The sequence below is a fragment of the Macrotis lagotis genome, chromosome X (genome assembly GCF_037893015.1).
Source record: "Macrotis lagotis isolate mMagLag1 chromosome X, bilby.v1.9.chrom.fasta, whole genome shotgun sequence".
NCBI lineage: Eukaryota > Metazoa > Chordata > Mammalia > Peramelemorphia > Peramelidae > Macrotis > Macrotis lagotis.
The window spans coordinates 383021549-383038985 of record NC_133666.1 but is presented as its reverse complement, the minus strand read 5'-3'; the positions used below and the strand labels follow the sequence as shown (position 1 = coordinate 383038985).

Below are 17437 nucleotides of genomic sequence, written 5' to 3'. Positions count from 1 at the left end.
TCTATTTCTTTATATTAAATTCTATTTTCCTTAGCCTGTGTTCCATTATCTATCTCAGCCTACCACCCTAACCTTCTATAAAATTCCTCCTTAATGTGAATCCTGTGCTAGGCCACCCAAGGAAGCCGGAGGGGCATTCTGACTTCTCTCTTTTAATTATTTACTATTTAATCTGTATATAGCTTGTTTGTACATATTATATATAGGAAGTTAGGTAGCACAGCTCATAAAAAGCTAGGCTTGAAGTCAAGGAGACTTATTTTCCTGAGTTTAAATCTAGTCTCAGATACTTACCAGCTGGCTGATCCTGGGCAAGTCATTTAACCCTGTTTGCCTCAATTTCCTCATCTGTAAAATGTACTAGAGAAGGAAATGGCAAACTCCTGTAGTATTTCTGCCAAGGAAATCCCAAATGGGATCACAAAGAGTCAAATATGACTGAAGAATTATTGAAAAACAGTAACATTTATTCTCCCTTATTAGATTATGAGTTTTTTGACTTTTTTTTTCATGACTCTGTTTCGGGTTTTCTTGGCAAAGATTCTGAAGTGGTTTGCCATTTCCTTCTCCAATTCATTTTACAGATGAGAAACCTGAGGCAAAGTTAAATGACTTCCCAAGTCACACAGCTAGTCGGTGTTTGAGACCAGATTTGAACTCAGAAAAATGTGTCTTCCTGACTCCAGACCCTGTACTATATCTAATGCACCATGTATTCAAATCTAACCTATCCTTCAAGAACAAGGTTAAATCCCACTTTTTAAATGATGAATGTAACCATAATGATCTTTTCTCCTTTTAAACTTCCTTGACAATGCTGCTTACTTTTTTGACACATTGATTCCTTTGCATTGTTTTCAAATTTTTAATGTGTTTATCTTTGATCACAGGGAAAATGGGAAGCCTATTGATACTTTTACTTTGGGTTTTGTCTTTTGAGAAAGAAGCAAGGGACAACTAGGTGACTAAGTGGATAGAGTAACAACCCTGGAGTCTGGAGGACTTGAGTTCAAATCAGACACTTAATAATTACCTAGCTGTGTGATCTTGGGCAAGTCACTTTAACCCCATTGCCCTGCAAAATGAAAAAAATAAAAAAATAAAAAGAAACAGACTATTTAAAAAAGGATTTTTTAAAAGATCAGTATGACAAAGTAATAGATAATTTCATGCCCACTTAAGCAAAATATTAGAATTTTTCTTAATATATAATCTTTAAAAATATTAGTAAAAATATTACTAGATCTAATAACTTATACAATGGAAAGATACATTCAGAACTGTTACCTGATGTTTTAACAATAGAGAATATTTCTAGCATCCCAGATAGAATATCTGTCTCCATTTTCACTTGCCAGATTCTTCCCCATCATTCAAAGCATATTTTAAAGGTTATTTATCCCTGCTTCCCACAAAAATAACAAACTCTTTCTGAATACTTAGTGATTTTTGTATGGTTTTATATATCCTACTATATATTATATTTATTTTGGGATGTCATGGCATAGACCTATAGAATTTTAGAGGTAGAAGAAATTTGGGGGAATTTAAACACAGTCACTTTATTCATGAGAAAACAGAGGCTCAGAAAACTCAAATAATTTGTCTAAGGACATACTCATGGCAGAAATGATACCAGGATTCCTGTATCTTACTCTAGAGGTAATGGGGAGCCAGGCTAAACATATGAGTAGACATATAGCATGAACAGACCTGAACTTTAGAAAATCTCTTACTAACTGCATGGAGGGAGGGATTGGAGAAAGTTAATCAGTTAGCATTTATGAAGAGTCTCTATTTGTTAGAGATACAAAAAAAATTGCAAAGAAGAATCTTTTTCCTCAAGGAACTCACAATCTAATAATGGAAACAACAAGCAAACAAATATGTTACTGCTTTTTCAATCATTTTTTTCAGTCATATTTGACTCTTCATGATCCCATTTGGGATTTCCTTGGCAGAAATACTGCCATTTCCTTCTCTAGTACATTTTACAGATGAGGAAACTGAGGCAAACAGGGTTAAATGACTTGCCCAGGATCACCCAGCTGGTAAGTATCTGAGACTAGATTTAAACTCAGGAAAATGAGTTTTCTTGACTTCAGGCCCAGCCCTTTATTAACTGTGCCACCTAGTTTCCTATATGCAATATATACAAACAAGCTATATACAGATTAAATAGTAAATACTTAAAAGAGAGAGGGCAACAGAATTGAGAAACAGAGAAAGTTTTCCCATAGAAGATAAGATTTTAATTGTGACTTAAAGGAAGCCAGGGAATTCAGTAGTTAGAAATGAGAAAGGACAAAGTTCCAGACATGAGAGATAGCCATAGAAAATCCTGAGAGTCAAGAACTGGAATGTCTTATTTATGGAACAGCCAGTCCCTGGGTCAAAGAGTACTTGACAGGAAGTAAGGAAAGGTAGGAGAGGTCTAGGTTATGTAGGGCTTTAAATGCCAAATAGGATTTTGTATTTGCTTCTGGAGGCAGTAGGAAGCTGTGGAGCTTATTGAGTAGGGTGGGCTAATATGACATGACCAGACTGAGACTATAGGAAAATCATTTTGCTAACTGAATGGAGGGATGGATTAGACTGGAGTGAGATGAGATAGACCACCCCACCCTCCAATAGACTGTTTCAATAATCAAGGTGTGAAATGATAAGGGTCTGTACTAGAGTAGTGGCAGTGTCTGAGGAGAGAAGGGATCATAGTTATCAAGAGATGTTACTAAGGTGAGATTGATAGACCAACATATTGGATATGAGGGTGGGGGTGAGAGATAATGAGGAGTCCAGGATGAATCCTAGGTTGGCAGGCTCAGGGGAGGAAGATGTTACCCTCAACAGTAATAGGGAGGATAGAAGTGGGAATGATTTAGGGAGAACATAAGAGTTCAGATTTAGGGAGAACATGAGAGTTCAGTTTGGCATATAAGAGTTTGTGAGAGGAAAGATTTATGTCAGCATTAGGAGGCTATTGTTGCAGTCCAAGTGAGTAATATGATAATTATACTTATAAGTATATATAATAAGTATGTACTTATAAAGACATATGAAAGAGATGCTATGGATGTCAGACAATATTTTAGTTGAATTGAGGAGTGGGAAGTCAAAGATGACAACCTCAAGAATCTGGGAGATTGGAAGGATGGTGAAGCCCCATGCAAAAATAGGGAAGCAGAAGGTGGGGCATGTTTTGGGAGGGGAGGTGATGAGTTCTGATGAGGACATGTTGAATTTGAGATATCTCATTTGCATTTCCAATTGTTAGTTATAAGTGCTGTAATAAAACTGAGAAGAGTACAAAGAGTAAAGAGGACCGAATTCAGAGCCTCCAGAGTTAAGAGGCTCTGATATGGATAACGAATTAACCAAGTTGATGGCACTCAGAATTATGTTGTGGATGTTTTTGGTCCTCAGTAAATATTTCTTGAATGAATAAATGAATAACTGCTGGAAGAATTTGATCAGACAGTACTTTTGTAGAGATCTTACCCCACCCCCCAACCTATCCTTTCATTGGTCAAGGAAATTTTCTCTACTAATACAGAATAGCAACTTTTAGTCTTAGGAAGTTTCATGGGGCACTAAGAGATAAATGAGTTGCCTCAGTTCACACAGCCAGTATATATCAGAAATGAGACTTGAACATAGGTTTTTCTTGACTTTGAGACCATCTCTCTGTCTAATGTCATTATATATGATATTAAAAATTAGCATATATTTTCTTTAATTTCTAACCACTGAACATTTAAAGAATCATTATTGAAAATTTTATTTATGTTTTTCTTCATAACTAAAATAGGAATTATGGGAATAAGTGTTATTTATTCATCAGGTGATTTTAATATGCATTTTTATGACTAGAAATATTTGAATAGGTCCTCTACAATTTAAATATTCTTCACATCATCAAAGAGTTCAGCTTTTGGGGCATTTTTCACTATTTATACCCAATATTCTTAAGATAATACAACAAAGCATATTTTTCATAAAGATATTCTCAGTTTTAAAGGAAATTTCTGAACACATTTCCTATTACATTCCAGAGTCTTAATTCTTAAACTTAGAAATTCTCATAATGTACTTACCTTTTTAGGTGACTAAAATGTATGTCCATTTATATATCCATAGTTATGTGAGAGTTGAAGAATGAGCTTTTTGGTAATAATAATCTAATAAAATATTTGAAAATTATTAGATAAGTGGTTATATGGTTATATGAACCATGCATTGAGAAAGTGTATTATCTGCAGCCAACTCTAAGCAAGTAAAAGAAAAGAAATAAAACTACCATAAAATCAGGCATATGGAATTGTCTAGAAGATCAAGATTAACATTGTATTCTCTTCATAGATTCAATAATTTTATGGGGTATCAGCATATCTTAATGATTTTTTGTCAATGCTATTATTGCTTCTCCATGACTGTGTTGGTATATCAAAATATTTCTCTGAAAGTAGCATACATTTTAAAAATTCAATGAACAACAGCTACAACCACATAAAAACTCTGAGAAAAAATATGAAAAAATACCTGCTATTAGGAGATGAGTTGAGTTCCATTTCTAGTCTTATAAAATAGTAAATTTATGCATATGTAGATATCTTTATATATTCACATCTTTCTTTTTTGTTTTATTCATTCATTATGCAAACATTTATGAATTACCTAAAATATTTAAAGTACTTTTCTGACCTGGACATACAGAGATGAAAATGACCCATTTCTTGCAGTCAAAGAACTTTCATTCTCCTGAAAGGGATATAATAAGAATTCAGAGAGGTAAAATACAAGATGAAGGGATCAATTCAAGGGAGATGTTTGTTTATTTGCTTGCTGTTTTAGTAGAATAGAACAGGAAAAAAATAAAATGAAATAACACTAAAAATATAACTTGTAGTCAAACTCTATAGGGTCTTAAATGCCAAGTTTTATAGTTAGTGTATAGGCAACTGGAAATTTACTTTTTTGAAGTAAGTAAAAGTGATGTAGGATGCATGAGTAAGATTACTTGTGGCTGCTGTGTGATAGATGAACTTTGGAGAGAGAGAATAAAAGTAGGAAAACCACTTAGAATGTTATTGTAATACTTCAGGTGAGAGATAATAGGACTTGAACCAGGATGAAGTTGGAATTGTGAATACAAAGGTATGTAGGGGATGTTTTGGAAATAGAATCATTAGAATTAATTCAGTACCTGGAATGTGAAGATAGATACAGGGCAATATTTGAAGGAGATGTTAGAGTATAGGATAATTTTAAGGAGATTGTATGTAGGGAAGGAATGAGTGGGGGGGGGGGGGGGCGCGGGGAACCAAAAGAAATGAAAGATAAGATGAGATTAATGAGGCAACCTTCTGAAGGAGAAAGGAGAAGATAAGATCCAGATATAAGATCCAGAAGTGTGGAGTGGGGTTAGCCTTAACAATGAGGACCAACTCATTCCATGTGACAAAAACAGATGAAGGCATAAAGTTTTGAAACCTGGAAAGGTAAATGAAAAAGATCATGACCAATATTTCAGTCTTTAGTAGAAGTCCAGTCATCTGATAAGAGACAGAGGAATGGCAATGGAAAGAGATTAGGAAGAATAGCCTTTGTAAAGAGTTTTTTTGATTAACTAAAAGGCTCATTTACTTAGTAGTAATGAGGATCCAGTTAATTTGGGGTTGAGAAGTCAAGATGACAGTCTACAATGCAGTCAAATATTGGTAGAGGAGGGACAGAGTGAGATGGAAAGAAATGGAGTTTCTATATTCTAACTCGAATTATAGAAGAGATTCACCATCAGAAAAATTAGCTCTATATTTTCCATTCAATTTTTCACTTTGTTCAGTTGTTTTTCAATCTTATTGACTCTTCATGACCCTATTGGAATATATGGCACAGATATTAAAGGAGTTTGCCATTTCTTTTTTCAGCTTATTTTATAGATGAGGAAACTGAGACAAATAGGATTAAGTGACTTACCAGGGTCACACAACTAGTAGGTATCTGAGGCCATATGTGAGAAGAAGAGTCTTTCCAGATTCCAGGCCTAACACTCTATACACTGTACCACTCAATTGTCCCTTCTTCTTTTAAAATGTTCCTACTTTTTTTTTAATCATTATGTTTTTCAGAATGGCAACTGGAGAAATGGAAGAGGCAAGATGTCAATCAGGTATCAAATAATCATCAATTTCTTCCCTTTCAACTTTTTAATCAAAGATAAATTTAGATAAATTCTAAGAAATAGTATGATGAGAAATGGCTTTTGGGGGGTCTTAAACAATATAGAAATCAATGAAATATTTAATGCAGAAATGATCTAGATTTTGGTCCAAATATTTTTCATTTCTAATAATTAGACTTTTTCACCTGTATCTATTAGAAAATTCTTACCTTGAATAATGCTTGAATAATAAATTTATTTATATTCATTATCTGTATTGTCTTGCTGTGGTTGGAGAGTTCATTTAGATGGTCTGCTTTGATTTTTATTGTTTAGATTTGCTTTATTCTGTGGCCATTGATTGTTCCTTTAAATACTCTTGCAACTACCTTATAAATGGGAAGCTAGGAAAGTTATTGTGAATGACTCAACTCAAATCCATCTTCAGGAAAAGACAAACACTTACCTCAAAGCTTATCATTTTTATACATATATATATATATATATATATATATATATATATATATATATATATATATATATATGGGATAGCATAATGTGTGTGTTTGTGTATATGTACATATGTTCATGTAATTGTAAATATAGTACTTCAGTAGCCTCTTTATGTCTTATAGACTTGTATTTATTCTGTTTCCTTCTCTAAAAATGCTTTTGTTGTCATTATATTCTGTGCTTTTTTATATCTTGGTACATTACTGTGGAAATTGTTTTAAGAAAAAATATTGAATTATCCCTTGTCTCTACTCAATAGATTATAGTCTAATAGTCACATAATCATAGATTATCCTAATCATGGAGTAATTGATTATTTAACCTTCAATCTCTTTGATTTGCCTATATACTAAATTTTAAAGTGTCTTTGTGTCTTTATTTTCTTAAAAATTAAAGATATCTAGAGCCACTTTTCTACTAAACTTTTTGAAAGTCATTGAAAATGACTTATTTTTATATATTCTAAAAATATATGCACTATAAAAGAAATCTTAGATCTAGGATAAAGATAATACTTTATGGGAATTTTAGATAAGAGTATAAGTTTTTCCTCTCACCACTATCTGTTTGAACTTACCTAGGTAAGTCATTTATTCTCTCTGGGCCTCAGTTTTCTCATTTATAAAATAGGCTAGATGATGATCTCTAATATCCTTTCCAGCCCTGATACTCCCTGAACCATATTGGTATCAATGTATCTCTTGTAACTTGCTATTAGCATCATAGCCATAATGTGAATTGGAGCTGGAGATACTTTATACATAATTTTTTTTTTGCTTTTTGGTCTAGCAGGATTATACTTAATAAATTATATGTGTTGTGCCATTGAAGCCTCTCTCCCTGACTTTTCTTAATCTTTAAAAAATTTTTTGTATTTTTCCTGCGTTTTTTCTTCTCGTTCTGAACAAAATAATAATATATCACATTTCCATCTGCTTTTGCAGTTGACAAAAGAGCAACTCTTTTAGACTTGTATATTTGTATAATTATATTTCATTTAAATCTGGAAATACCTTTGTTAACACAAATATTATTTTCCTCACTTTACAGATGAGAAAACTGAGGAAGATAGTTTTATATACTTTATATATTCTTTTGAAAGTTAAAATACATGATATTTTCTTGTTAAGCTGATACAATTATGTATACCACTGATATTTGTCAGCATGTCAGATTTGTGGAAAGTGGGTTTTCAGAGTTAATTTTTCTTGCTTGTCATAGGAGAAAATGATGTGATAGATTAGCCAGTTGTTTCATGTTGTCTTTTGGGTGCACATTTTTCTTTTGTTTTTTGACTTTGATATTTGAGGATTTTATATAACATGAAAAATAGGCTGATCCAATCTTAAATTGCATCTTAAGACTCCTCAAAAAATCAAAGTTTTTTTTAGCATAAATTTCATTGATCATACTATATATATACTTCAAAAGAATTGCTCTGAGCAATTAAAAATATTTATAAACCCATACTTGTTATTAAGTTGTTTTGTTTTTTTTACTTTTTAAGAATAAGGCTTAAAGCTGCTTGATTTCTTTTATCCCATTTCTGTCATGCAGGTCATCATTTGAAACTTGCTACCATCATGCTACCATCTACTCATGTCTTCCATTTCCTCTCTTCATTCTATTTCATTTATCCAAAATTGTAATTCTTTGGAGATTTTATTGTTTCTTGATTCATAGCCAGATAGCATCATTATAAGAATTAATATTTTGATACTTTGGAAGACCTGTAATTTTCTCTATATAAGTATTACACCAAATGGGTCAAAGGACAATCCATCAACATCTTTTAATATCAAGCAACTATTTTCAGTATTTCACTATTTTTAAGACTCAAAATTCAGTAAATCTTGTAGCTTTATAGGAGTGAATTAATTAAATGCTTGATCAACTATATAACTTGAAAATGATGTTATAAATGGCTCTTGGTAGAAAAAAGATTCCTCAACCCTCTTGTAAATGATAGATATAACATCTTCTATTTAGGAAATTGTAGATTGTTAAGCCAATCTCCTTGTAGCAGTAGATTTCACTGAGAAAACTCTAGAGTATTCTTGGTATAATCAGCACAATTTTTCCTGCAAAAGGGGGTATTCAGAGAATAGGTATATAAAATTCCTTTTCTGTTTTGATTAAAAGAATCCCAGAATAGGAGGTAAAGGCTAAAACCATTTTTAGTTCAACCTGAACCAAGGTGTCTCTATAACATCCTCAAGTACTCATCCATCTTTCTGAGGAAACCCACTCTACTTCGGGGAGAGTTTTGATTTTTAGAAAGTTTTTCTTATACCTTGCATAAAATCCATCTCTCTTCCTAGTTTTTCCCTTTATGTGAAGTGAGACATATCTATTCCTGACTCACACAATAACTTTCCAATATTGAAGATAGATGCTATGTTTCTGCAAGCTTTTTATTAAGTTCCTGCTATGTCCCAGGTACTGTGATAAGCCCTGGAGATATAAAAAAAGGGAGTTAAAAATGATTCTTGTTCTCCAGGACTTCATAGTTTCATAAGGGAGACAACAATGCAAATAATTGTTTTTGAATAAGATCTATACAGATTAAATTGGAGATAATCTCATGGGAAGGCACCTAACATAATATCCCTCTTTTCTATAAAATTTTGACTGATTTATAATCACAGGATCACTGAACAAAGTTATTCTGTGGTGGCATTTATAAAGTTCTAATGTGTATTAAAGCTATCAGTTGGAAGCTATATTTTCACATACATGAGAGATACCAGTTGGAAGAGAGGTTTTAAGGTTTTACTTTCTTCTATTTGAATCTTACTTTTTTATAATCAGCAAAAAAGTAAACATTATGACACTTTATGCTTTATGTGCCTTTTAGTCAGTCAGTTGTATGTGTGATTTACTTTAGAAAATTGTTTTCAGAAGCCTATCTTTTTCCTTCTTTTGTTTTCACTGAGGCACTGAGGATATTCTTTTTTAAAAAAAAATTACTTTTTAATTTATTTATACATTACTAAAATAGTCTTGTTGTAAGAATAAATATAATTCCCCCTTTCTCCCACAAAAATAAAAAAAAATCTCATGAGAAATTAAGTGAAAGAAAGAGGAAAAAATGTATTTCAGTCTGCGTTACAATACCATCAGCTCTGTCTTGTGGTGGATAGCATTCTTTATCATAAGTCTATCAGAGAAGTTGCTTCCACAGTTGATGTTGCTGATAGTAATTCTCTCCACCCATTTCTCCCCACTACCAATTATTATATTTTCTCTCTCCTTTCACTCTGTCTCTCATCAAAAGTGTGCTGTAGGACAGCTGAGTGGCACAGTGTACAGAGCACCAGCCCCAACATTCCTCACCAGAGACCCAGAACCCACCCATCCCCATGGTCCTGGATAGGCCATCCAATCCCACACCTTGCAAAAAGTAAAAAATAAAATGTATTATATCTGACTATCCTCTCCCATGATCTATCTTCTCCTCTATCCCCTACCTCCCCCCCTCCCTTCCCCCTGTCCCCTTTCTCCCATCCCCTTTCTCTCCTTTTCTTCTAGATTTCTACACTCTATTGTGTGTGTGTGTGTGTGTGTGTATGTGTGTGTGTATATGTTGTTTCCTTTCTGAGCCATTTCTGATGAGAATGAAGCTTTCTCATTCTTCCTCACCTTCCCCACATTCCATACCATTGCAAAAGCTATTTCTTGACTCTTTTACATGAAATATCTTAGTCTATTCTTCCTCTCCTTTCTCCTAGTATATTTCCTTTTCACCATTGACTCCATTTTAAAAATATATTATGCCTTCAAATTTGGCTCTCTCCTGTGCCTTGTACATATATATATATGCTACTTCTAACTGCTCTAATAAATGAGAAGTTCATATGAGTATTATCAGTATCATCTTCCCATGCAGGAATACATGCAGTCATCATCATCATTAAATCCCTCATAATTTACCCTTCTCGTCCACTCTCTATACTTCTCCTGAGTCTTGTACTTGAAGATCAAACTTTTTGTTCAGCTCTCGTCATTTCTTTTTTTTCTTTTAAATTTATTTTTTTATTCTCATTTTGTACAAATGTTTTTTTTACATTAATAAAATATTCTTGTTTACAAGTAAACAAAATACCCCTCCTCCTCCCCCATGAATATAGATAGACTTGTTTGGGCGAAAAAAGTAAAGGGGAGAGGAAAAAAATTAAAATAAAAAAATAATAATAGTAATAATTGTAGGTATGGCCAAGTGGCGCAATGGACGAAGCAACAGCCCTGGAGCCACGAGCAACCGAGTCCACATCCAGCCTTGTAAACCCAACAATCACCCAGCTGTGTGACATGCAAGCCACCCGATCCCCACTGCCCTGCAAAAATAAAAAAAAAAAAAGAAAGAAAAAAAAGGCCCAAAATAAAATAAAATAGTAATAATAGTAGGGGTGGCTGGGTGGCAGACAGAGTATTGGCCCTTGAGCCAGGAGCACCTGGGTCCAAATCCAGCCCCAGACACCCAAAGATCACCCCGCTATGTGGCCCTAGGCAGGCCATCCAGCCCTACTTGCCCTGCACCCTCTCCCAAATAATCATAACAAAAAATGTGCTTGAGTCTTTGTTACAACACTGACAACTCTGTCATGGGTGGATCTCATTCTTTATGATAAGTCCATCACAAAAGTTACTTTCATATTTTTCCCACGTTGCCATTGCTGATCGCAACTCCCTCCTTTCTTATTTCTCCACTACCATGTACTCTATTTTCTCTCTCCTTTCACTATGACTCTGCTGTAGGGTAGCTGAGTGGCACAGCAGACAGATCCCTGGTCCCGGGGCCAAGAAGCCCTGAGCCCCCATACCACCCCTTAGGCCCAGAATCCACCTGGCCCTGTGGTCCTGGGCAGGCCTTCCATTCCCAGCCCCTTGCAAGAAGTAAGAAAGAAAGTGTGTTATATCTGGCCACTCTCCCCGCATGGTCCATCCTCTCCTCCTTTATTCACATCCCCACCCCTTCCCCCTGCTCCCCCCTCCTTCTTACTCCAGATGTCTATACCCCATTGAGTATATTTGCTGTTTCCTCTCCTAGCCATCTCTGATGAGAGCAAAGTTTCCCTCATTCCCCCTTGCCTCCCCCCCTCCATATCATTGCAATAGCTCATTGTAATAAAAAAAAAATCTTATGGGAAATATCTTGGACTATTCCCCCTCTCCTTTTTCTTTCTCCCATTCCATTTCCTTTTTTTTCTATTGACTCTATTTTTACACCATATTTTATCTTCAAATTCAGCTTTCTCCTGTGCTTCAACTATAAAAGCTCTCTCTACCTGCTCTATTAACTGAGAAGGTTCATATGAGTATTATCAGTGTCATTTTTCTATGCAGGAATACATGCAGTTCATCCTCATTAATTCCCTCATATTTCCCCCCTCTCCTCCAATCTCCATGCTTCACCTGAGTCCTGTATCTGAAGATCAAACCTTCTGTTCAGCTCTGGCCATTCCAAAAGGAACCTTTGAAATTCCCCTGGTTCATTGAAACTCCATCTTTTTCCCTGGAAGAGGACATTCAGCCTTGCTGGGTAGTTCATTCTTGGCTGCATTCTAAGCTCTCTTGCCTTCTGGTATATTGTATTCCAAGCCCTACAAGCTTCCAGTGTAGCTGCTGCTAAGTCCTGTGTGATCCTGACTGCAGCTCCACGATATTTGAATTGTGTCCTTCTGGCTGCTTGTAATATTTTCTCTTTGACTTGGGAGTTCTGGAACTTGGCTATAATATTCCTAGGGGTTGGTTTTTTGGGATCTCTTTCTCTGGGGGATCGGTGGATTCTCTCCATTTCTATTTTGCCCTCTGCTTCTAGAATATCAGAGCAATTTTCCTGTAGTAATTCTTTGAAAATGATGTCAAGGCTCTTTTCCTCATCATGATTTTCAGGTATTCCAATAATTTTTAAATTATCTTTCCTAAGTCTGTTTTCCATATCAGTTGTTTTTTCAATGAGATGTTTCACATTTTCTTCTAATTTTTCATTTTTTTGGTTTTGAAGTATTGATTCCTGATTTCTGTTAAATTCATCAATCTCCCTGAATTCTATTAGTTGTCTGAAGGATTTGTTCTTCTCAGAGAGTTTTCTTATCTCTTTTTCCATCTGGCCAATTTTGCTTTTTAAAGCATTCTTCTCCTCAATAACTTTTTGAACTGTTCTATCCATTTGACCTAAGCTGGTTTTTAGCATGCTATTTTCTTCAGCATTTTTTTTTGGATTTCCTTGACTAAGCTGCTGACTTCTTTTTCATGTTTTTCCTGCATCTCTCTCCTTTCTTTTTCTGGTTTTTCTTCCAACTCCCTCATTTGATTTTCAAAGTCTTTTTTGAGCTCTATCATAGCCTGAGCCCAATTTCTGTTTTTCTTGGAGTCTTTAGATGTAGGAGCTTGTGCTTCCTCATCTTCAGACTGAGTATTTTGGTCCTTCTTGGGCTCATTTGCAAAATATTTCTCAATAGTCTTCTTTTTGTTTCTCTGCTTGCTTATTTTCCCAGCCTGGGCCTGGTTTGGGGTTTTTTTGAGCTCTTGGGACACTCCCACAAGGGTCTCAGTGTGTGAGGTTCTGTCCTCCCTCCTGGTCTGTGAATGACCATAAGCGCCCCCCTCTGCCACGGGGCTGAGGTGGGGGGGCTTGCTGTTCTATGGGGGGGGCCTAGACTGTGGTCAGAATCTGAATGTGGTCAGAGCCCCAGAGTCCTGTTTCAGGGGCAGAGGACAGAACTAGGCAGTCTCTCTTCACTCCCCTCCCTCAGCTCAATGGGCTCATGCCCTGGGGGCTCCTGCTTATTGGCTCTGCCTGCTTCTGTTTCCTGGATCAGGGCTGGGGAAAGAAGATGCTGCTTGCTGTGTGCCCTGAGGGCTGGGCTCCACGTGCTCTCTCTGGCAGAGGTTCCCCGCTGTTCCCCCACTTTGTGCCCGGTGCTCCTCGGGGTGCAGCTCAGGAGACTCCCCTGCTGCTGTGAGCTGAGACACCCAGTGCCCTGGGGCTGCCTCCTGGAGGCTGAGGTTCTTTGGCTCTGGTGGGCCACCCCTCTGGCGGGCCGCCTCTCCGACCCTGGGGAGCAGAGCCTTTCTGCTCTTTTCCAGGTTACCTTGAGTAGGAGAACTGCCTCACTGGGTCCCTTTGTGGGTTCTGTCTCTCAAAAGTTTAGTTAGAGTCCTTAGCTGATGAATTTTATCAGAGAGCTCCTAAGACTCGATCCCTTCTTGTCGCCATCTTGGCTCCGCCCCCAGCTCTCATCATTTCAATAGGAACATTTGAAATTCCCATTTCACTGAAAGTCCATCTTTTCCCCTGGAAGAGAATGCTCAGTTTTGATAGGTAGTTGATTCTCAGTTGCATTCCAAGCTCTTTTTGCTTTCCAGAATATTATATCCCAAGCACTATGAGCCCTTAATGTGGATGCTGCTAAGTCCTGGATAATCCTGACTGCAGCATGACAATATTTGAATTGTTTTGTTCTGGCTGCTTATAGTATTTTCTCTTTGACTTGGGAGTTCCAGAACTTGACTATAATATTCCTAGGAGGTTTTTTTTTTAAATCTCTTTCTGGGAGAGATTGGTGGATTCTCTCAATTTCTATTTTGCCCTCTGCTTCTAGGGATCAGAACAATTTTCCTGTAGAAATTCTTTCAAAATGAAGTCATAGCTCTTTTCATGATCATGACTTTCAGGTAGCCTGATAATTTTAAAATTATCCCTTCTGGATCTGTTTTTTCCAGATCTGTTGTTTTTTTTTTTAGTGAGGTATTTCACATTTTCTTCTAGTTTTTCATTCTTTTGATATTGTTTTATTGTGTCTTGATTCCTTGCAAAGTCATAGCTTCCTTTAGCTCCATTCTAGATTTGATGTTGTTTTCTTCAGAGAGCTTTCTTATCTCCTTTTCCATCTGGCCAATTCTGCTTTTTAAGGTATTTTTCTTGTCATTATCTTTTTGAACTGTTTTTTTTTTTTCCATTTGACCTAAACTGGTTTTTAGTATGTTATTTTCTTCAGCATTTGTTTTGGATCTCTTTAGCTAAGCTGCTGACTTGGTTTTCTTGTTTTTCCTGCATCTCCCTCATTTCTCTTTCCAGTTTTTCCTCTCCCTCCCTCACTTGATTTTCAGAATCTTTTTTGAACTCTGAAATAGCCTGAGACAAACTTCTGTGTTTCTTGGAGGATTTAGATGCAGAAGCTGGAACTTTCTCATCTTCAGAGTGTATGTCTTGGTCCTCCATGGGACCAAAGTAATTGTCTATGGTCAGTTTCCTTTTTTTTTCTGCTTACTTATTTCCCCAACCTGTGTCTGGTTTGGGGTGCTTCCCAAGCTTTTGAGATCTGCACAAGAACCTCAGTATGTGAGGCTCTGACTGCTCTCCTGCCTGTGCTCTGGTCTATGGGTGGCAATAGGGAGCTCCCAGACTGAGACCAGGGTCTGAATGTGGACAAAGCACAAGAGTCCTGGCCCAGGGCTGGAGGAAAGACCTCAAAAGTCTCCCCCTATCCCCCTTACCTTCCATGGGCTGAGCACTCTGTCAGGCAGCTGGCTGCTGGGCGGCTCTCTGCACCTGCTTCTGTTTCCTGGGATCTGAGCTGCACTGAGAGCCACATGCTGGCTCCTGTTCACTCTGGCAGAGGTTTCCCTGCTGATCTTTGAAATTGTGCTTGGCATTCCCTGGATTACCAGGTCTGCTGCCTCCCCATGACCCAGGTATCTACCACTGCGGATATTCTTATTGTGTGGGTAGCACATTCATGAGTATAGAGATGAGATAATAGACGTATAGGTAATTATTTATATTCTCTTGATCTATTTTTTGGAAATAATATATTTTTCTCATTACTTGATTTTTCCCCCTCTTTTTTTTGGTATCTTTATATCATTCCTTCATAGATTTAAAATTATCTTCATATCCACTAATGATATCTTCTTATATCTTCTTTTGGTCTGTTGTTTCTTGTCTTCTTGAGTGCAATTTCTGTTTCATCATATATAATTCACAGGATACTTAAATTTTGGAGTCCAAATGTGGCAGTGCCATTATCATCAATGAAGAAAATAATTTGTTAGAGAAATGCTGACAGATCTATACCATGCTTTACCTATATAGTATTTTCCTAGTTTTATCCACAGGTGTTTTAGGGATGATCTGGCTTAATTAGGCTTTTGTAGTAGACTTCTTTTTCTCTCTAAAACTCTTTGAGGCTACACTTCCAAGTCTTCCACTATCATTCTTCATTGCAAATGAGCTCATACTCTGAACTGATATTGACCATGTGTTCCATGTGTCTCCACTTGGCAGAAAAATCAAATATTTGCTGGAAAAAGTAATTTCTAGATGTTTGATCTTTTCCTTTGTTTTACATAAATTCAACTTGGGTAGGAAATAATAGATGTCTATGATGATATCTTTTCTTTTATCCACTTCCCATATGCATCATCTCTAACCTTTTATTTTATGTTGAAGCTGTTCTAATTAGATGCATTGTCTTCCTCTTATCTTATCTTTTGTTCATTGTTGATTTTGACTTGTGCTATAACATTTTCGAATTGTGTTTACTCTAAAACAATCAATTTTAAGTGAATCTTTTACATTAATGTTTCCTGTATGTTATAGAGATATATTCTTCTTTATTTGATGCTTAGTAGATCTGTAATTTTCTCATTCTAAAGTGTTTGTGACACGCCAGTCAAAAAGATACTAAGGAGTCAGAATGCCTTAGTCCTCTTTAATTTCTAATCCTAAACCTAAATTGCATCTTGAATAAAGATAGAGCTTTAGACATTGTAATAAGAAGAGTGTACATTTTAGTTATTGAACTTAGTCTGTTCAAAGGAACATATAATGGTGAGATGAAGTGTCCAATTAGGGAAACATCTGATAGTTTATAGTTTGTCTAGAATTAAATATAATTAATATAATATAATAATTTATATAACATATGATATATATTACATATATATTCTATATTGTCATATATTATATATTATTACATATTAATTATAATTAATAGAAAATAGTAGCATTAATCATAATATCAATATGCAATAACATTATAAATATAAAATTAAAAATAATTAATATATTATGTTATTACATATTAATTATAATTAATAGAAAATAGTAGCATTAATCATAATATCAATATGCAATAACATTATAAATATAGAATTAAAAATAATTAATATATTATGTTATTACATATTAATTATAATTAATATGGAATAGTGACATTGATTATAATTAATATTAATATATAATAATATATCATAAATATATTAATATGATAAAATATAAGGCTTTCAAGTTTATATATAATGCAATGTTGAAATCAGATTATGAGGACATCAAAAGTCAGGAAGTGGCATTTTATCATAGAGGCAATAGGGGACTACAAAAGATTTCTGAACTGAGGACTGAAACATCAAACCTGTGTCATAGGAAAGTTAATTTTGCCAACTGTGTTAAGTATAAATTAGATAATGAAAAGGCTGGAAGTAGGATGATTGGCTATTAAATTAGTACAGATGAGAGGTGACTTGGTTCTGGGAGAATGGCAGTTTCAGTGAAGAGAAAGATAGGTCCCCAAGGTATTGCAGTTATAACACTTAGAGGAATTGGCAGTTTTATTTTTGTAAAATCAAAGAAGTATTTTTTGGAGACTTTGTTTTTAACTTTCAGAGTTATTCGAGTAATTCATATTTCATAGTAATTCATGCCTAATGAGGCATATACAGCATTTATTTCCTTGACTGACTTCAGAGAGCAAGTTG

At 35.3% G+C, this 17437-nt stretch overlaps 1 protein-coding gene across 7 annotated transcripts in view; it reads left to right on the top strand.

Annotated features, from left to right (window-relative positions):
* The window catches only part of PIGN (phosphatidylinositol glycan anchor biosynthesis class N), a 214839-nt gene that overhangs the window by 83639 nt on the left and 113763 nt on the right, over positions 1–17437 (top strand). For all 7 annotated transcript variants that reach the window (XR_012472589.1, XM_074207367.1, XM_074207368.1 and 4 more), the window contains one exon: positions 6129–6169. Coding sequence is in view for 6 of the 7 variants with exons in the window: in XM_074207367.1 (XP_074063468.1) it covers positions 6129–6169 (41 nt within the window). In the remaining variant the exon portion in view is untranslated. The remainder of the gene's footprint in view (positions 1–6128; positions 6170–17437) is intronic.